Genomic DNA, 20,918 nt, shown 5'->3' on the forward strand with positions numbered 1-20,918 from the left:
GCAAAAACAACTTTTGGGAATGCTCCATTGTTTAAGTTGAATGCCCAGCTGCATGGGAATGTGCAGGCAGGCCAGAGCCCCAGGGACTGCTGGCAGCACACCACTACAAGTGACTGTCCTGCCGTGCCCAGGAAGGTGTCTGGTGGCTGTTTTGTCTGTCAGTTCTGCAGCAGGATGAGCCTACACTGACCATTACCCTCTGCGAGTGTGCAGCTGCTCTATACTGAGTGTCGCAGCTGCAAATACAGCCAGGCAAGGGGGAGGCTGAGGGGAGTTGGGCACGTCCCTCCCATGTGCTGAGAGGCAGCCACAGAGCCCTGATGCTCTCTGTGCAAGCTACCTGTGGGCATTTCAAAGCACATATCACTGGAATGCCCTGTGGGTTGAACTGAGCCACACCGAGTACGGGGCTTGCAGAAACCTCCCTGTCAAGGCAGAGCTCAGACCACACTGTGGGCACCAGGCCCTCATTTCCAGATAGCCCTGACAGGCCTCCTGGGCTGACACCTGCCAATCTCACCTCCTCCTTGGGTGTGAACTGGATTTGCAAGTCCTGCCAGCTTCTTGCATCAAGGGTTCCTTTGGAGGGCGTCACTTTAAAGGGACGGGGCTCATCCTCCAGTGCCTGCTGCTCCTGAAGTAAGGCTGGTGTCCTGCATTTGCATTGATTCCTCTGGACACAGAAACCAATCGTGTGAGGTCTCCTCGGTCTGCGAGGACAGAGCCTCAGTTCCTGCAGTGCTCTGAGACACTGGCACGGTGCTGAGAGCACCCACAGCCAAAATAAGTGTGGCCCCCATAGCCTAGAGCTGGAGGGAAAACCTGTAGACAGGGCAGGCAGAGAGGGAACTACAGTCCTCAGAGGAGGGGGAATGGATGAAGATGGTAGAAAAGCAAAGCATCACCTAATGGAACAGGTCCAGGCAAACCAGCCTTGATCTAGACCCTCAGAAGCTTCCTTAAACATGCTGTAGACCCAAGTGCTCAGGCAGCCACGGGAGCAGAAAGGCCAAGAGACACAAAGAAAACCCAACCGAGAAGTTATGTGTTCAATGTTGCCTGTGCTTTACCTTCATTACAGGCTTGGCAGCAGTGATGAACCATTCGCAGGGGACTTGGTACCAGTTGTAGATCCGGACTGTCTCAGTCTGGCACTGCCCAACAAGGGTGTCAGAGAAGTGCACAGTGTTCTTTGAGAGGTTGAGTGACACGTCAACCACAGTGGCATGGAGGTGGATGTGAGACGTGGGGCCTTTTTCTACCTGGAGAAGGACAGAGAATTCAGAGGAGGGTGCAGGTGACACCTGCTGCTGTGCCCAGCCTGCTGCCTGCCCCAAGAGCTGTGGTACCTTGATGGGCAGCAGCACATCCACGTCACCCAGTGTGCAGCAAGCACTTTCAAAGAACACTTCAAATGTCATGGTGCAGGTGGGGGCCAGGCCCTCCATCTGGTCTGGATACACACTGAAACCTTGAACAGATGAAAACAAAGCAGCTGAGATGTGGCATGAAATGCGTCATAAGCACGTTTAAGGCCTTACAGGTGTCCTGGCTGAGAGGGCTGGGAAAAACCCCCTGCCATGCTGTGACCTGGACAAAAACTTAAAGAGTGCACCTGTGAACACCCCTCAGACACAGTGAGCCACTGTGTGATGGAAGCACAGCCTTGCCTCAAGGCCTCTTTTGACCCACCAGAGGATCTCACAGACTGTTTCCTCAATAAAGGCTTAACACAAGTGCTATGACAGTGTGAACTCCAAACAAAGCACTTCCAAAACACGGCAGACCCCACTGGTCTATAGAACAAGCCCATAGAGCGCCCAAAGAAACTTGATACTGGTGGGAGCCAAGGGCAGAAGATGCTGAGAGGTGACCGGGGTGATGAGCCCATCTGGCCCCTGCACTGAAGCATTAGGGCAGTCACAGGCAGGCTGGGTCCCTGGGCATGGCTGGCCAGGAGAATTCAGACTCTGAAGCTGCCAGCAGGGGCACTAGAGGAGAAAAAGCGCAGAAACCTCCCCAAGTTCAGTGGCTCAAGCTAATCTGTCTGAGACACCTCCTTCAAGCCCACGGAAGTGTCTCCAGCACTGCTTACCTGTGTCCTGCAGGACAGACACATCCAGCTGGAAGGACGCGTGGAACTGTGCAGGGTTGGTGATCTCCAGAGGGCGTCTCTCAGTGTAACCCTTAGAGACACAGCCCATGTCCAGGACATACTCAGGCAGCTTAATGCTGGAAGAAAGAGTAAGGACAGTCCTTAAACCACAGCCTGGCTACAGTTTCAGGTGGATGGAAGACACAAATAAAGTGGCTACTTCTTTATTCACTGCTGTAAAAACTCAGCTCAAGCCCATGAAACCCGTGGCCTGACCACCTGGCAATGACTTTGGGAAATCAGGAGGAGTGCAGGTCTTGGGTTTTATCAGCTAGCAATGGTACCTGAAAATAAAATTAGTTTAAAATGGACACTCGTCACAGCTCCTCTGCCATGAAAAGCCAGTATAGGTGAGCACATTGGGCTTCCACTAGCCGCAATGAAACTGCTTGGCCTGGTGTACAGCCTGAGCCTGAAATTGCTTTGGGGCCTAGGAGTGAGATTTGCCTGCACAGAAAATCTTCATTGCTCTGCAACCAGATCACATGATCTGTCCTGCAGAGCATCTTCTTCCTGAATGGAAGCCTGCTGTGCTTGTGCTGCAGTATGATGGTGCAGAGGGACAGACCAAGTTACCTAGATAAGCCCTGCCATCCCACCAGGATTCAAGCCATCTGAACTTAGGTTTTAAAAGGTTTGTTTTAAATGTGCAGTTCCCTCCTCCTTTTGTTTAGTGTGCTCTGTTAGTTGGAACCCAGACATCAGCTGGGAGTTGTCTCTTTCAGAGCTAGTCAGCAGGGACAGAATTTATGCTGCCTGGAAGGGCTTGAAGGTCTGCACTGGGTCCCCTTGGCTCTAGGGACAGAACCCCACACCTGTGGGGAGCTGAGCAGTCCAAAGCTCAGCGTGGTGCTGGGGGAGGGAAGACACTCCTCTGCTCACATGTAGCGTGTCACAGCCACCGGGACCAGACCCTTTCTGAAGTCCAGGTTATTCCCATCTTTGCAGACACAAGGAGCTCTCAGGAGAAGGGGACATTGCTGAGTGCTCCCCACGGGGCACCTGGAGATGGGGATGGGACTCCCTACTCACTTGACAAGATTCTGGCACAGCTGCTTGTCAGGGAACCTGCTCTTCAGGGGATGGGATGGGAGCTTTTTCTGCAGCTCCAGAGCAGCCTTCTCTATCAGTACACTCATCATCTTTGTCTGCAGCTGAGTGTCTGGCTGAAGAAAGGGAAGACAGAGGCTGGTTAGCAAAGGCCCAGCTTGCACCTGAGAAACAGGTGGCTCCTGTTGAGAAGGGCTGTGGGGCCCTCCTGTCTGGCTGCTCAGTGGCTGTGACACCTCCTGCTCTCTTAGCCAGGACCTCATCTCCAGGAAAAGTCACTCCAGCATCTTTGCCTGCCCAGCCACTCTTGGCAAAGCTGATGTGGCCGGGCAGACAGACAAGCCAGGAACCTTCCAGAGCTCCAGATACTTGCCTGCCCCCACCTAGTATCAAGGCAGCTTGGACAGAAGCTGTCTTGAAAGGGAACCGGGACCAAGCTGGTGCCTCTTGGAGATGAGCACGGCCAGCACAGTCCCAGGGCACAATCAAGCAGCTGCTATTAAGGTCTGTAAATCTGACAGATTTACAGGGCTTGGGTTGGGACCAACAAACTCCCAGCAGTGACCTGCATCTCCTTCAAAGCACCATCAACTCCATCCCTTGAGCATGGCCTTCAGGATCTCTCCCTGGGCTAGCCAGGAAGCTGGTGCAACCCCAGAAGAGACACGACCAGAGTGGCAGCCCTAGGGACAATGCTGAGGTGACACATGGTTGTAAGTGGGCAGGGAGGTCCCAAGTGCCATCAGGGCACCAGGAAGCTGCTGTGGGCTGCAAGGGGCTCAGGTGACACGGAGAGGGCGGCATGTGCCAAACAGGGCTGCAGCTGTTCTTACTACATCGCCAGAGCCAAGCAAGCGGGGCTTCCGGTTCTGAGTCTTCAGATTCCGGGTCTTCAAGGTCTGAGTCTTTGGGGTCGGAGTCACCGGGGCCTGAGTTTTCAGAGTCTGAGTCGCTGGGGCCCGAGATTTCACTGTCTCAGTCTTCAGGCTCTTCTTCCCAACAACTGATTTATTCCTCTGACTGTGTGGTTGCAGGGGTTTTATGAGCTGTTTTGGTGGCTTTTTATAGTTTCCATTTCCTGAAGGAAAAAAAACATTCACAAAGAGAAGTGTGAGCCAAATGCCAACCCTATTTAAGCTGGGAAGTCCCTGCCTCCCAACACTGGTTTCTTCCAGAAAGAAATCCCTCAAGCCATCTATGCAAAGTGGATGCTGCTGCTCCTCTCTGAATCCTCATGTTTGCTCCCACTCATTTTTCTCCCCACAGAGGAGCATCTCACCCCCTGCAATGGCACACAAATCCGACCCTGCCAGAAGCCCTGCCAGCCTCTCTTACAGCTTCCCAAGCCTTTCAGTCTAGCCATCATCCTTCAGAACTCTGCCAGATGTGCCTGCAAGCTCTGCAGGATGGTTCCTGGGACAAGGCCCACATGGGATCCTTGCTCAAGATTGGTGAAGCAACCAGAGGGCTTGAGTTGGTCTGGGAGTCCTGCAACCCTCCAGGCTTGCTGGAGGTGGGCACAAGCTGCCCCATGGGCATATGGTAGGGAAGAAAAGCAGAAGGGCCCTTCCTGGGGGCAGACAGGCAGTGCCCACCTTTGCTGTTCCAGGGCAGCTTCACAATGATCATGGGAAAGGACGCTTCTCCTTTCAGGCAGATGTTTTCAGGCTCCAGGTCACTCACTTTAAGATGATAAATCCTGCTGAAGGCTCCTGGTATTCCTGGCATATAAGACATTTTCAGCACTTGCTTCTCGCCAGGTGCAATGGAGCCCTGCAGGGACGGGAGAAGAGGGAGGGAATGCATCAGTGTTTGATGGGGAATGGTTCAGGGGACAGACAGGCTGAGAGGACAGGTTCTCATCTAGAAGAAACCATCAAAACACATCACCATTGTGATAAATATATTACAGTGTTGGCTATTGTAACTGTTAGAGTAAACACTATGTGTTGTATAATGTTGACTGTTGTAAAAGAAGTTTTGCTAAAGTTTGGAGTTCTTTTAATGTGGATGTTTTGTTGTGATGCCAAGGTTGGGGAAGAGTTGTTGTAATACTAACATTTAACCAGTGAAGGAATGGATACCTGTTGAATGTGTGAAAAAGTAACAAATGACCAGGACTAGGACAACTGCATATGCTCCAAAAAGGCTGGACGGAGGAGGAACTCTGTTAAAACGTTTGAATATACACAACTGTTTGTAAATATGTATTGGGCTGATACCCAGGGTATACAAGGGGTGTTGTTGTGTTGACTGGTGTGTGCCTCTGGCTGCAGGTAATGCAGCTAAGCACACAGCACTCTTACTTCTGCTTTATTGACTCCGACCCCTATTGTATTATTAAATTTTCCTGAAATTTTAACTGAGGAGTGGGCTTCACTTCTCACACCTCCTACCTTACTTGTGCCCAAAAGACTGAGCTGCTGACCCTGGGGTGCAGTGTGTCCTCCCGAGAGCTCATACAGCTGCAGCCCCAGCATGGCCTGATGTGATGTGAGCACAGCTCTGCTGCTGCTAATGGGGTTTGCCCTCTGCCAGCAAGAGCCAGCCTCAACAAGAAAAGGCTTTTCTGCTGCCACTATGGAAGAGAAGTCCCTGCACTCAGCAGGGCCAGCAGCTCCTCTCATCCCTTGTAGGGCAGGCCTGAAGAGATGGGAAAGCCAATCGGCTCCCTTTTCCCACCGCAAGGAGGGACAAAGCAGGAGTGGCTGCTTTGGCTCAAAGACATCCAGGCAGGAGCGAGAAGCTTGGACAATGGTGAGATGCTGCTGCTAATTTTTCTCATTGCCCTTCCAGCCCTGCTGCTCCCTGGCCCCCTCACCTCCTCACTGCCCCACAAAGCCTCTGCACAAAGCTGGAGGAGGCAGGCACCACATAAGGGATATATAAATGCCCAGCACTGGCAGTGGGAAGGCAGGGCCAAGGACAATGTCCTGGGTGATCACACAGCCTGGGTAAGGTGACCCCCTAGACACGCTCCAGTGCCAGCAGCCTGAGATCTCAGCCTTTGAGGTCCCCAGAGTGACTGTGAGGAACCAATTAGATTTTAATTTATGCCTCAACACATGTTCTAAATCCGTTTTCTGACATGGGGTGAAAAATTTCCATAGGGGCTGTAGACGTGCCGGGAGCCTTAACACATCCCACGTGTGAAGGAGGTTGCAAGGAGAAAATGCAGGCAGGCTCCGTCTCTGGGGGGCTGCAAGCGACCTCCCCCTTGGAGGAGGGCAGACCGCGAAGCGCGGGAAACTTCTGCCCGTCTGACTAAGTCTTCCTAAAAGGGCTGAGTTATGGGAGGGATTTTAGCACATAAAAGCAGTTAACACTGCCAGTTTTTCCCCGCCATTTTTGGTTTTTGTTGTGCTGGGAGCACCTGGAGAGTCCGGCTCCCTGCAGAGCCACTCCTTCCCTGTCTGCCTACCCTGCTGTCGGCGCTTCCCCGCCCGCCCCGGCAACCCAGCGCTGCGCTGTTTCCCCGAGGGAGCAGCCGCGGCGCCGCCCGTGACAAGCCGCAGCTGCAGAGCCCGCGGGGCCGCCGCGGCGGGCTCGGTGCGGCTGGCAGCGCACAGCCTCGGGCTCCCTCCGCCGAGCAGGGCGGGCAGAGCGCCCCAGGGTTCCAGCGGTACCGCGCTCTCCCTGTCTTCTGTTACTCTCTCCGTTTCTCATTTTCTCTCTCTGCTCGCTTTTCTATCCCCTTCCGGTCGGGACCGTACCCTTTCTTTATCAATAAGCAATTTTCAGATACAATACTTGCTGCGTTTGTGCCTTATTTTCACCCGAAAAAATTATCAAAAAGAATTCTCCTCTACTCCCCTTACAGCGGGACAGGACAGTGACCAACACACTTGTGCCTCCCGCCGGTATCTGCCCTGTGACAGCAGAGCCACCCACCAGCCAAGGCCATGGGGGAGTCTACCAGGAGAGCACTTGTTTGACCTCTGCCCCCAGCAGAAATTGCTTACACCTCTCTCTCTCTCTCTCTCTCCTCTCTCTCTGCTCTCTCTCTCTCTGCTCTCTCTCTCTCTCTCTCTCTCTCGGCTGGGTTTGGGGTTTTCCCCTCTGACTTTTTTGCCCCTTTCCCCCACCTCTTTTTTCCCTTTAACACTCTCCTGGGCCACCTGACACGGGGCTGGGGTCAGTCACTTGTGCTACTTACTCTGGTGGGCTTGACCAGAAACACACCAGGCATATCTTCGTCTGCAGTGCAAGGCTTTAGTTCCCAGATGAATTTAATCTTGCAAGTGTTCTCCAGGGTGACCGTGCTGTGATGAATTTCATTAAACATCTGGAGAGAAGGCATAGGAGCAGGAAGTTACAGACCCAGGCCTGCTGCTGGGAATCTCCCTCCTCTCTCCTTGGGCGGAAAGCAGACACATCATGGGAGCAGGGAGCAGGGAGGAGATACGGACACTTGGGAAGCTGGGGAAGCCCCAGGCACAGGGCACCTGCACAGGACCAGGGAGCTCTGGCAGCACAGAGGTGTGGTGACAGCCATGTGAGGGCCAGTAATAAATGAACCAGGGGACTCAGGCCCTCTGTCCTCTCAGGGGTCACCAGCTGCCAGGAGAAACAGAGACAGCACTGAGGCATTCCAGAAGAAAAGGCATGCAAGTATTGGCCAGCACAACACACATGCAACAAGGGGGTCACACAGGGCAACACAGACAGGGCCAGCAGCTGGAAATATCTGTGGGCTTTCAACTGAAAATGAGTGAAGTGGGGATTATTCTGGGACAGTCTCTGCCACTAGAGTGACAGAAGCCCAACTTCTTGCCCTGATTATTGTGTGGATTAAGCAAGAGCTTTAGACAAAAGCATCTCCTTGGAGGTCAGGCTTTAGGAGTGGATCAGCAGAGGGATATCTCAGGGACATGCCCCTCTGAGCATCCCTACTGGGACCCTGCCTGCCCCAGGAAGCAGCGTTAGGTACCCTGAGAAAGAGGCATTCCCAACATTTTGGCGAGGGTTGGGGATGACCGTTTTAAACCAACTTGGATGCTGGATGCATCCCTCAAAGGTTGTACTTTCAAGCCCCAGAGCCAACACAGGGGCTGGGAAGGGGAGGGAGCCCTGGAGCGAGGTGGGCAGGAACCTGCTGGCCGTGGCTGCAGGGCAGGGAGGTGTGCCAGGGGACACGTGTGTACCAGTAAGCCGCAGTCGATCTCCCGGGGGCTCAGGGAGTAGCTGACATGTGAGGCCTCCCCGGTCAGCTCCACTTGGTAGGTGGGGCCTCCCTCCACGTGGCACAGTGCCCTGACACCAGCAGTGGTGTTGAGGTGGCCAAAGAAGGTGAAGGAGACCTTCTGTGTCTCTCCTGGCTGCAGCACACCCGACACCGGCAGGATCCTGAAAGCCTGGACGGAGGATGGGAGAGATTGAGGTGTTGAGTATGGAAATGGCTGCAGAAGAGCATCTTGGAGCAAAGTACAGCTGTACCTGGAGGAGTCTGTTCCTCAAGCACAGCCAGAATCAGCCCAATCTCATCCTGTGCCCATGCCACTGGCCAGTGCAGGAACCATGGGGAAAATATTCTCCCATACTCACAGATCAATGCATTAATTAATACACTACATTAAAGTAAACTGGGATGTCTCCTGGCAGTAGAAATTCTCCCTGATGCACAACTTGCCTTTAAAAAGCATTTCTACTGCTTTTAGAAAAGGAGGCCACTCACAGTGAGAGCTCTTGGAGCTCAGGGAAGGATTCCAGCACAGCTCATCTGACTCCTGAGGCTTTTCCCCCCTCTCTCTCTGATTTCTATGCTTTCTCAAGGTACTACAGCAAAAATTTCCTATGGACCACCTGATGAGGTCCAAGGGGAGTAATGCCCTCCATAGGTGCTGTCCAGTGTCCTTGGGCAGCCCTACAACATGCCCTGCATGGCCTCTCCAACAACCAGTTGCTTCAGCAGCACTTTGTGATGGGTCTGGAGGGATGTGAGGCCCCTCTGTGGGCAATGCTGAGGGCCACCAATGGGACTGGGAGCTACAGCCCTGCTTGCCACACTGAAAAAGTGGAGGTGAGACAGATTCCCTCTTACCTTCTCCACTTTGAGGGGAGTGTGCAGTACGTCCGCGGAGTGCCCGAATCTCCCCAGCCCTGGTGGGATGTAACACTTCCCACAAGCATGAGGCAGCACCTGAAAAACAAGCCATTTTCTATGCTAGGAGGAAGAGACAGCCACTTTGCAAAGTCTCATTTTGTAAGACAGCTTCAGGGCCACCACTGCAATACCGGGTCTCAGGTGAAAGCAGAGATATGGAAAGGGGTAGTCTGGCTGGGTTGGGAAGAGAGTACAAGGAGATCAGGACTCATCACAGCTTGCTCTGGGAAGGAAGCTGGAGGTCTTATCATGATGCAGGTAAAAGCCTCATCGTACCTTGTGAAGAAAACAAGGCAAAAAAAAATCCCACACTCAACACAGGTCTGTAGGATCTGAGTGGGCTTCTCCAAGGAAAACTCTCCTATTTCTCCCTCCCACACACCCCATGTCCAGCCACCAGCCCTGCTGCCCAGCTGCTCTCAGGGCACAGGACAGCAGGGCAGCAAAAAGGGAGGTCAGCACAAGAATGACTTGTTGGTGACAAGCTGGAGAGGCAACATAAGCAGTAGGTGTACAGAAAATTTACCTCTGCTGCTGAAGATCGGGCACGATCCCACGATTCTTCCAGGGCTGTGGCTGGCTCCTTCACACTTCTGATCTTAAAGCGTCTCCCATGAGTTCCTAGCTTATCCAAACATGGTTTTTTCTCCTTTGGTGGCTGGGGTTTGGCTTTAGGTGGGTAAAGCTCTTGTCTGGAAAAGAGCATAACTATGAACAGGGACCTGCAGTGGCAGGAAGGGACACCTGCACCAGTAGCTCCTGGTCAGGATGCAGCCCCTGGGTGGGTGCTGGTGCGTTGAACTGAGAAATGGTTTGATCCAGCCCTTCCCAATCCAGGCTGGAGCAGGTCCCTTCTAAAGGCAGCCCAGGGGTGACACTCAGGTAGAGTGCCGCAGGCAGCTGCAACTGCTCGCATCGAGGAACTGCAGAGGACAGGGATTAACATCTTGTGGGGCTGCAAAAAGCCCAGTGGGAGAGGAAAAGACAGAGAAGGCAAGAGAAAAGGGGAGATTGGAGGCACCAAGGGGCACACCCAGCCAGTGATAAGCCAGCACAGCCCCCTCAGTGCCCAATGCTGGAAATTCTGCAGGTCCACCAGGTATTTATAAGGATTGTTTCCCTGACAGTGTTGGGAGGGTTGGTTGATATTTTCCAACACTCCCAGGTGACTCAGGTCACATTTCCCCATTTTGAATTGAAGCAGATGCTCAGGGTAACTCTGCTTGTGTTTCTAATGCCACGTGAGGGACATAGTTGTGCCCTGCCTGCCAGCCTGCTGAGATGCAAGTGCTCCCCACACAGTCACACCCAACCTGGATGCTCCATTCCCAGACAGGCATTCAGTGCCTGTAATGACCTGCCCCCCAAAGAATAACTGTCTTTAGCTTTGTAGCTTGTTATCTAAGGCTGGGTTTCATTTCTGGATGAGGGGCTCTCTCCTCATAACTCCCTAATCATCTATTCCACTGTCTTTAGTTTTAATGAATGGTTTGAGGCAACTTCTCAGGACCATGGTGCCCAGACAACATTTTTCACTCTAAAGTAGTGAAGTGAGAGGCAGGGATAGAAGATGATGTGATGAACAAGTCTGCTGTCAAGCAGTACAGAACCCATAAAGGGACGTGTTGCAGTGGGGAAAAGTCAAAATGGGTAACAAGTGTTAGAAAAAAGGGAAGTGAAGAATCCAAGGTGTCCACTGAAAGCTGACCCCTGGGAAAGAACTCATCCTGGCACTAAAGGAGTTGTCTCAGAAAAGGAGGAAAGGGAAGGTAACAAGGTGTTCAGCATCGGCCCAGGCGCTAAGTAGCTCTTCCTTTGGTGTTGGGACTTTCTGGGTATCCTCCAGCACAGTGCAGGGGAGGAAGGCAAGGAGCAGAGAGCAGCTCCTGCAGAGAGGACCCATCCCAAAGCAAAGGGGCCAAAAGGGCCTCCAGCAGCACTGTGGGAGCTGGGACTAGGAGCCCTTCATCAAGGTGGACAGTGCCTCAGGCCACAGAGGTCTGATAAAGCAGCTTTCACCCCGTTTTCCTTCCCAGGGGAAACCACAATGAGCACCAAATTGGTGGAAAACCTATTTCCTGAGCATCCAGCCTGACCACAGCAAGTCAGTGTTATCTGCACAAGGACAAGGCAGAAGCAGTTTGTCAGATCCTAGGCAAAGAGCTTTGTTCTTTGCAAAGTACAAACAGGACACCAGGAATAAGAGCTTCAAGGACAGGGCAAAGGTGCACATACCCCAACCTGTTCACCTACCTGTCCAAATGGAGTGACCAGTGGTACTCGACGGGAAGTGAGCTGCTGTTGGTCATCTCCACAGAACGCTCTTGTTTAGCACCAGCCAAGATGCAGCCAAACTGCAGGGTGCTAGGCTGGATTTGGAGAGCTGGGAAGTGGACTTCCCCCTGAAGGGTGATATGCTCCACATAGGGGTGGCCCCTGACCACTTCTATCTTCAGGGCTTTCTTTTCTTCCCAGCTGTTAAAATCCAGTCTGTAAGCTGGGTCAAATGTGATGTAGAGGTGACAGGTCTGCCCTACATCCACTGTCACAGGCTGCAAGGAGATGAACAGTAATTAATCACCTGTGGGATGACATCCCAAGGTCTGACAGCATGAACCAGTAAATGCTCCAAGTGTGACCCTAGCATGGGCCTCTCAGTTCATCATTCATTTCTTCACAACAAGGCTCTGGCTGCAGGCACCCCACTCGAGTCCAGGATTCCCTCAGGCTCACGTCTCTGTGCTCAGCAGCAATACAAGGGGTGGCTGCTGGAGAGCTGGGATGCTTTCCAGGAGACACCTCCACTGTGTGGCTCGCCCAGACCTAGTTGCCTGCTCCCTTCTCCTTGTACCTTAAAGCCAGGATGGATCTTGTCAACTCAGATAAGATTCTGATTCCTTCAGCAGCTCTAATGATCCAGCTCAGCCCAGCCCATTGTTGACACTACAGAATAAACTTCTTGACTCAAGGACCTCGCAACAGAAAGGCACCACCACATCCCTCCTCTTCAAACCCCACTGGAGGAGTCCAGAGCTGCTCACCTGGCCATGTAGGAGGGGCTGCTGGTCCTCACTGCAGACCTGAAACGGCTGTTCCAAGTACAGCATAAGGTCGAGTGGCAGCAAGCAGGTGTTTTTTATATCCAAAGGCTGGTACTGCAGAGTCAGGACATCACTGGCTTTCTACGGAAACAGGAGGCAAGAAAAAACAACCCCAACTAGCCACAGGCCTTCTGTTCTGCTGCATCTTGCAGTTTACAGTCCCAGAAGTGCTTACATTTCTATTTACGCTTTCTATTTGTTTCTACCCTTCCAGGAGATTTTTCTTTATAGCAGATGCTTTTCACGCTTAGAAACCACAGCACCCTCTGGGGGACAGGGAAACACTCCCATGTACAGTTGAGGGAATAGGCCCCTGAGAGGAGGCAGCTGCTTGAACAAGATCTAAAGCAGAAAGTGAATCCAGACCATTTGTCTCCAGTTTTGTCTCTCTATTGGGCAGAACAGCACTAGATGATCTTCACTCACATACAGCCATTTCTTACAACCTTATTGGCTCACAAAGCAGTTTGTCTGCAAGATGTGTCCTGCAGCCCCTGCTACAGGGACAAGGCGTCTGTGGTCATGATCAGCCTAGGCTCTTCCTTCCTGTCTATGCATTGTGCTGGGCTTCCTGCATGGTTTAGAGAAACCAGAGAGTTTGGGAAACTAGTTCTGCATGTACTAATATCAAACAGGTGCGGTGCCATGGTATGCAATAAATCAGTTTGTGTGTGTGGCATCGAGCAGAATGCAGGCAGAATCAGGGAGAGCTGAAAAGCTTCTTAGTTACATCTGAACTGCCTGTTCCAGGGATTCTGTACTTGAGTGGAAGCTCGGGAACCAGAGGAGAGGCCTGAAACTACAGAAACCAACTAATGAAACATCTTCTCTTTTTCAGACAACTTGCAGGAAAGGGAAGGATGATGCTGGAGTTGGGATCCAGAGACTAAAGGACACCTGCTCTGCCTCAGTGTTATCATCACTGCAGCTGCAGGGTGTCTGGGGGCCCTTTGAAGCAGATGAGGCTTAGGGAAATGCACAGAGCTATACCATATAGCTCTACCATACAGCATCCATGCCAACAGCAGAGAAGGCAAAGATACACAGGAGATTATGGGTTTTTCCTTGTCAGCCTGAGGAATTCACAGGAATACCCATTTTTCCCAGCTTCCCTACAGCATCAGTTTACAGACATCACCATGTCTTGGAGGATCCTCAGAAATCTCCCTTTTACAGTGAGCAGAGAAACTGGCATTCCTCTGGAAAGGGCCAAGATCCCCCTTGGCAGTGCAGCTGTAACTGCAATTTTACTTTGGGGACGTTAAATACTAGTCTCATCTCTAAAAGCATCTTCACTCACTTTACAAAGTGCCTCAGGAAGGGGAAAGAGGGGCTTTAACACAAGCGCACACCCCCCTCAGCCATGCTGTTAAATGCCAGGATGCAATCCAGAGACTTACCTTCTCCACCCGGAAAGTGAATTGTCTGGCTGATACTTCTATAGATGGATCAATAAACTCACAGGTGACAGTTGTTTCTATTATCTTCTTTGTCATGCTGCCTGTCCCAATGACAGCTTCACACATCACATAATTCTGCACCACCTGCATGCAAGAGTCACTTGTCACCAGTGGGTGATGGCGGGGCATCCAGCAAATGCCCTGCTTTGGCTCAGCACCCACCACCCTCCACGGGGCCTATTCCTGTCACAGAGTTAATGGTCATTGCCCACTTTTCTTCCTGTGATGCAGCTTATTTATTCTACACTCAGTTGTCTGTAGCACTGCACCCCAATAGCCACAAAAGGCACTTGTGAGAAACTCCCTCCCTTCACATGGCTTTTTGTTTATCTGTGCTTACCCCAGATAAACCACTTGGCACTTGTTTAATTCACTTTCTTTTTGGGCTCCTAGTCTAAGTGTTACTAATTTATTTCTCTGCCCTTCTCTGCTGACTAAGCATGCAACACTGTTTGCCTCAAAAGAGCAATATTTCCTTCCACCCCTGCTTTGGGATCAGCACTAGGTTTTGGTGGCTGTGGAATCACAATAAAGCCTTAGCTGGTCTGATGGTGGCCAGCAAGGAAAGCAAGTAGTGCTGCCACAGAAATGTGTGGTCTTAAACCGATTTCTTGAAGGCCCCTGCTCATTTCCCCAGGCAAATGTCAAGGGACTGTGGAACAAGCCCAGGGGAGGGGATCTGATGGTTCCCCAGGCTCAGCCCAGGGTGGAGACCTCACCTGTGGCTGGTGGGAGAAGCCTCGCAGCACCATGTCCACAGACTCTGCTGGCTTCAGGTCCATCGACAGTGGCTCCAGCCCAAACACAGGCGTGGGAGGTCTGGGGCTCTGGGAATCATCTTCGGCCTTGGGGCTACTGAGGGCTGAGGTGCTCTGGCCCTCCTTCCCAGCCGGCCGGTTACATTCCACCTTCCAGAAGAGCCGGTGGAAATGGTGGCCACAGTTTGTTAGTGTGAACTGATGAATACAGGGAAGGAGGCTAAAAGAGAAACCAGGATAGAAAATAGTATGGCAGTAACTATTTTCCTGGTCATCCAATTGCTCTCAATGAGCAATCTAAGCTGTTAATAGCTTGGAGACTGTCTTCATTTCCAGCTCTTAATGTGGACCAGAAACAGTGTCTGATAAGCTGCCCTTCTGAGGTCATTATTGCAAAGAGCATTTTCCAGGCCAGGCTAACAGGACCTGGTGTTTTCCTCCAAAATGTTTGTTCTGGGGTGATTCATACTGTTACCGTATTTTGTATTAATCTGTGCCTGAAACTGTGACTGAATCTTTGAGATCCTGCACTTGAGGCCCCTGTGTGTGGGGGTATGATTGCAGGCATTTTTAAAAGCCAACTTGGAGGAAGGTTCCGGATGATCCCAGCAAGCTGCTAAAAATCATCTGTCTGCTCCAGGAGAGGAAACCAGGGGAGCAGGGCCTGTCTCATTCATAGCAGCCTTGGTTTTGCACTGGTAGCCATTTGTAGAAACTTCATTTTGCAGTCAGAAACTGTTTTGAAGTGCAATTTGCAAACTCTGCTAGCAGTGGAAAAACGAGTGAGGTCCTGGGCAAGGCAGGGCAGCAGCAGAGCCCAAGAGCAGTGTGAGGAAGCGGCAGCAGTGGCACTGCAGACCCCACACAAACCAGCAAGTTTCCATCTACCTCTGGAAGTGCTCTCTGGGCTCCTGCCTTCCCGGGGGGGTTGTCACTCTCCTGTCTCTTTGTTCCCGGGGCCCCTGCTTGCCTGGGAGGTGCCCTTTCGGAAGGGAAGGGTGTGATGCCCTCTTGCCTTGGTCCCTCAGCCACACGGAGGGGCCACCCCATCCGGGCGCCATTTCGGAAACCTTTTGTTCTGGGGGAGCCTGCGAGGTCATTACTTGATCAAGTGAGGACATAAATGTGTTAGAACTAAAGACAATTCAGTGGCAATTTAGCAACTGGTTTCCCTTTCAGTGGTTTTTGAGGGTATCCAACTGGCCATCACGTTTCTAAAGGAATCTGCCTTCACAGAAAGAGTCAGGGTCTTTGAACACTGAAGAAGATCTTGCCTGAAGGACTACAGCAAAACTGCTCCTTGTTGAGACAGGAGGAGAGGTGGGAGTGAGAAATCTCCTACCTGAACTGGTATCCCAAGTTGAGCTCCGGGGCGAATGGTTTGTCTACCACAATTGGGAAGCCAGTGCCAAAACCCTGGAGGATGAAGGTGGTCCAAAGGCTCTTCCCAATGAAGAGCTGGACAGCATCAGCAAAAAACCCAGTGACATCCAGAGTTGCTGTGATTGTCACAGGCACCTCACCCCTAGCAGGGATCACTCCTTCTCTGGGTTCAATATTGTAGCAATGAGGTTTATTAGCCTGTAAGACAAGTAGAATATGCATTTAGGATGGGAACCATACACCCTGGTCTCTTGTGGGGTATAAGGAAAGGAAAGACTGAAGAGGGAAGGATAAAAATCAGAAAGCCTTAATTTCCTGAAATTTGAACTACAGTATCAGGCAACAGCAGAGCTTATACAACCTGTATTTTCCCCACCTTTAACAAACTCTCACCTAATTAATCCCTCACTTTAAGGTTACATTTATCCCCCAAACAGCTGGAAAAGCAGCAAGAGGAAAATTCATGCCCCTCCTCCTTGGCCCAGGAGGCTGTGGCTGGACTCTCCCACGTGGCCTGATGCTTGACACAAACAAGTCCATAGTATCAGGTTTTAACCAGCTCCAAGTTCAACACACCCAGCATGGAGAAGAGCAAACCTCAAGCCCCTCACAGATGTTCCCCTCCAGCAGACATCCCACCCAACCCCAGGCCCAGCCCACGAGCCTTTCCTGGCTGCACCAGCCCTGCTCTCCCTGCCAGGGGAGCGGCCTCAGCTCCTCTGCCCTATGCAGCCTTCACATATTAAACAGCCTTTCTCTGCAGCTGATCCCCCAAGATGTTTTTCAATGGCACAGAGACCACAGGCTGTTGGGGTGCACAACCTCCCCCCACGTCTTTGTGTGGACAGCCCAGCTGGCTTGATCCACAGAGGTGTGAAAATTGCCTCCCCACAGCAGTCTGAACACAGACCTCACACCCTCTTCTCTACTGTGAACAGCAGTTTGGCACAAAGCAAATCTAGATGGAATTGGGAAACCACAGGGAAATCCATGCTCTCTGAGGAGCAAGGAACCACAGGTTTCTCTTGATCTCAGAGCTCCAAAAAATGTGACACACAGAGCTAAAGACCTTCCATAAAATTAAGGGAGAACTTGTCAACACAATCCAGATGAATTTCTGCTCCAACATGTCTGCACTTGATTTCACTGAAGGGTGCCCCAGCTAAAACCACTCCAGAGCCAGGTTTCTTTTGCCTCGCCCAGATGGAATATTGGAGTATCCTGCTTCCTCTCACGCAGGGTGATGCATATAAAAACCAAGTCATGGCTGCTTGTCATGTCAACCAGTCAATTTCCCTGGAAAACAGCCCCACAGATACTTACGATCTTTAGCCTGAAGTCTGTATTGACCAGACTTTCGTTGAAGAGGCTAAAACCTCGAGAATTAGGGCATAATGCTGGGATCATGCCAAAGTCTATCAGTCTTGGTCTTGCGTAAATTTCTGATAGCTGTTCAAAACTCCGTAGTTCTGTTCTCTGTTCCAGAAAGCAGACAAGAAAGATTAAAAAAAAAAATCAAACACAAGAGGGAAACCTGAAAAAGTTTGAAGAGCTCAACCCTGCTCAAGTTATTTCTTTAGGGACAGCTACCACTCTCCAGCTGAAATGCTGGGCTTTGGGGAAAAAAATTTAAAAATTATGTATTTGCCTCCAAATTGAAAAGGATTAAGGTAAGAGAAACTTTTAAACTACAAATTATTAGCAAAAAGGTAGGAGCTTTGCACGAAATCTCTTGTTAAGATCAGGCTGACAGTTAAACAACTGGTTATTCTGGTGGGGAGAAACCCTTCTCTTTAAGGGAAGCAGCCTGATAGTTGAAAGCAGGTGTTTAGTCAAACTTCAGGCTCCTTGGCACAGCCTGCACTGCCTGTCCTTCCTGTTGACTGATTTACATGCAGTGCCACAATGGCCCAGGTTCAGATGTTTGGTGCCATCCAGTGAATCTGGCATCATCATTTCCATATGTTTTAATAGAAGTCTAAATCCTTGCAACTACTCTTCAAATGCCAACTTTCCTTTCTTTTACAGAAAGCTCAAGGTTCCCAGAGTCTTCTCTTTTGTGATGAGAAATGACAGTTTAAAACAGATGTTTCCAAAGTTAATAGCATTTTAAAGATTAATTAGCTACAATTATCCTCAATTCCAGCTTAGGTGAACTACATTCTGGGTCAGACACTGACATTACCACCTATAAGGCATGACCTGTTCATGCCACCAATCCCTGCTGTCCTTCTCCACAGCAGCCTGTGCCTATTTTCCCCAGAAGAATCCCTGCACACCGTGCACCCTGCCACGAGCAGTTGCACAAAGGCACACACCTCCCCTTGCACTCACCAGTGGGTTTCCTGCATCTCCAAACACACAGATAGAAACACTGGTGTGATGCTTGGATGGGTCCAGTGTTTGGATTTCAACTATAACTGGAATCTCTGCAGTGCTCTGAGGCTCGATAATCCCACAGGGTTTGGGGCTGGAGTAGAGCACAGGAGAGTCCTCCTTGCATTCCTAGAAGGGACAGAATCAAATGCAGCTTCAGAGGGACCTCTGAAGAAACTTTAAACTCCTTAACATCCATCACAACAGCAACTTCCACACATTTTTAAAAATCCCCAGGACAGAGGTAAAAGGCACAAACAAGATGCAAGAATTGTAGCCTGAACATTCCCAGGGGGTTCTGCAAGGAGGCTGCCAACACAGGCATTGGTGTCTGTGGATGCAGCAGCTTTTCACAACCCACTAAGATCTCCCACAAGAAAACACCCTGAAGACTAGAACGTAAGCTGTTTCCTCCAGAGGTTAAACTGCATCCTAAAGTTTACATTCAGCTCTCAGCAGATCTTTAACCAGCAAGGTCTTATCCAAACCCTTTTCCCCCTAATAATCTCCACAATAATATTTGAGAGGAGGAGGTGGATGCAATGCCAAACCTGGGGAATAAGCCCGTAGCAGCCAGGAAGGTGGGTGTTGTTCCTAATGAAGAGCTTCCTCTCAAATGGCACCTTCAGATTACACTCATCCAACCAAAGGATCTGGGGGTACACTTGCAGCTCGGGAACGAAACACCTGGGCAAAGAGATGATCCCAAGGGAATCAGAGATACTGAGAGAATGGAGAACATTTACCCCCAAAGATTGTGAAATGGAGCTTAACACATTTGTCACTGTCAAATAGACATTTAACAGCCCTACAGTGATGAATTGCCTTTTAAGTCTTCCCATTCAAACGTGTCTTGTCAAGGAGGGGCAAACTCTGAGAGGCAGCACCCAGAGGCTGCCAGGTGCACCAGGCAGAGCACTTTGTCCCACAGCTGCCTCAGCCCCTCCTTTACCCAAGAAGGCTTGCAAGGACTCCTGTAACAGTCCCAGTCATCCATGAGCTCTGGGGGAGCCTTCCCAACAAGGATCAGTACTCACTAAGGCTCAAGGAACACACAACTCTAGTGTCTCAATAAAAATGACTCCCTTTTCTCCTGTGGTGCTGTTGCCCTGCCTGAGAACTCAGCTGTCTGCCCCAGCCTTGGAGGGCATGAGACACCACCTGCCTTACAGAGTGGGAGATCACTCCCTCCCAGTTCCTACAGCTCCCTCTGTTCTTCACTCCACAGGTCCATGCACTGACTGTCCCCAATTGCACTTGCTTTAAAAAACGGCAGCCCAGGCACTGGCTGGATGGCTCTGCCTGGGAGTGGGAACAGCACCAGGGAACTGCATCCTTCTTGTCATTAAACTGACACCTAGACAAGCATAGCAGGATGGAATGCTGCTGCAGCAAGAACAGCTTTTGGTTTCAACCTAACAACATCAAAGCTCAAAATGGGAAGCAGAGGGAAGGAGAAAAAATAGAGCTGACCTGCTAATCTTGCCCTCACCACCCTTGCAGTGAGCCACTTCCCCACTGTCACGTGCCCTCATTAGCAGAACCTGAGCCTGACCCTCAGCAAGCTGGTCCCTTTAGAAAAAGGCCCAGGACCATGCTGGGCTGTGAGCAGGTGTGTTTTTCACCACAGGCTGCTTTCCAAGCACTGCTGTTCTCATGTCCAGCTGGGCAGACCATGAGGTCATTAAACAACATGTCTCCTTGGGAGCTGCAGCGAGCACACCCTGTGCAAGGCCATGTGCTGGGGGAGGCCAGGGAAGTGCTGGTACCTGGCTGTGATGGTCACTGATGCCACTCTCCTGCCAACACCCACCACGTCCACCAGCATTTTCCTGTAGAATTCCATCACAGTGTTGGAACACAGGGTCACCTGGTGGAAGAGAAGAGCAGTAAATTCTTCCTTAAAAAAGCTCATTACCCACTCGTGATATCCTCCAGGTAACAAAAGCCTTCTGGCAAATACCAGATTTGTTAGGCACTCCTTGCTACCAGGGCATAGGTCAGCTAAATTAAAACATTAGACTAAAGCTCTCCACACCACTGTATTTAAATTAAGGGACAAATTTTTCATCTGACTACAATGACATAAATGCAGAGAAAATCTGCTGACTTGAACAGAATGAGTTCAGCTTTACAGCAGGAAGCTGAGGGCAAAGTGTGGGCCAGCACATGCTGGGCAGTTCATGGCTGCAGAGATCTTTGTCTTCACTGGAGATGCCTGCAGTGAACACAAATCATTCTGCTCCCCAGGAGAGGAGAAATGAGACCAGGAAGAAAAGCAAACTGCTTTCTACAATGACATCTCTTTAACAGCCACCTTCTGTCCTAATCCTTCCTCTGCCCACTTGCAATCAAAGAAATTGCTCTCAAAAACACAAGAATGCCATCAGTACTTGACCATCTGGTGCATGATTTCAGCTTGTGATTTTGGAAACAAATCCGTGCTCCTTCAGGAACATCCCGAGTTCCCCAGCTCACAGAGGCCCCACACCAGTGCAGATCCTCACTCACACAATGATCAGAGCTGTCATC

The 20,918-nt window shown here is 50.9% G+C and overlaps 1 protein-coding gene across 1 annotated transcript in view; it reads right to left on the reverse strand.

The window, feature by feature from the left end:
* The window catches only part of LOC310914057 (hydrocephalus-inducing protein homolog), a gene marked incomplete at its 5' end in the record, with an annotated part of 172,036 nt that overhangs the window by 25,392 nt on the left and 125,726 nt on the right, over positions 1 to 20,918 (reverse strand). Inside the window, 17 exons of the mRNA XM_083869954.1 lie at positions 1,071 to 1,262; positions 1,350 to 1,471; positions 2,096 to 2,232; positions 3,188 to 3,321; positions 4,039 to 4,283; positions 4,801 to 4,978; positions 7,362 to 7,490; positions 8,350 to 8,559; positions 9,835 to 10,000; positions 11,562 to 11,860; positions 12,350 to 12,490; positions 13,810 to 13,953; positions 14,589 to 14,777; positions 17,334 to 17,486; positions 18,345 to 18,515; positions 18,938 to 19,073; positions 20,156 to 20,256. Of these exons, the coding sequence (XP_083726080.1) occupies positions 1,071 to 1,262; positions 1,350 to 1,471; positions 2,096 to 2,232; positions 3,188 to 3,321; positions 4,039 to 4,283; positions 4,801 to 4,978; positions 7,362 to 7,490; positions 8,350 to 8,559; positions 9,835 to 10,000; positions 11,562 to 11,860; positions 12,350 to 12,490; positions 13,810 to 13,953; positions 14,589 to 14,777; positions 17,334 to 17,486; positions 18,345 to 18,515; positions 18,938 to 19,073; positions 20,156 to 20,256 (2,847 nt within the window). The remainder of the gene's footprint in view (positions 1 to 1,070; positions 1,263 to 1,349; positions 1,472 to 2,095; positions 2,233 to 3,187; positions 3,322 to 4,038; positions 4,284 to 4,800; positions 4,979 to 7,361; positions 7,491 to 8,349; positions 8,560 to 9,834; positions 10,001 to 11,561; positions 11,861 to 12,349; positions 12,491 to 13,809; positions 13,954 to 14,588; positions 14,778 to 17,333; positions 17,487 to 18,344; positions 18,516 to 18,937; positions 19,074 to 20,155; positions 20,257 to 20,918) is intronic.

This window comes from Zosterops lateralis, assembly GCF_965231275.1.
Source record: "Zosterops lateralis genome assembly, chromosome: 12".
Lineage (NCBI taxonomy): Eukaryota > Metazoa > Chordata > Aves > Passeriformes > Zosteropidae > Zosterops > Zosterops lateralis.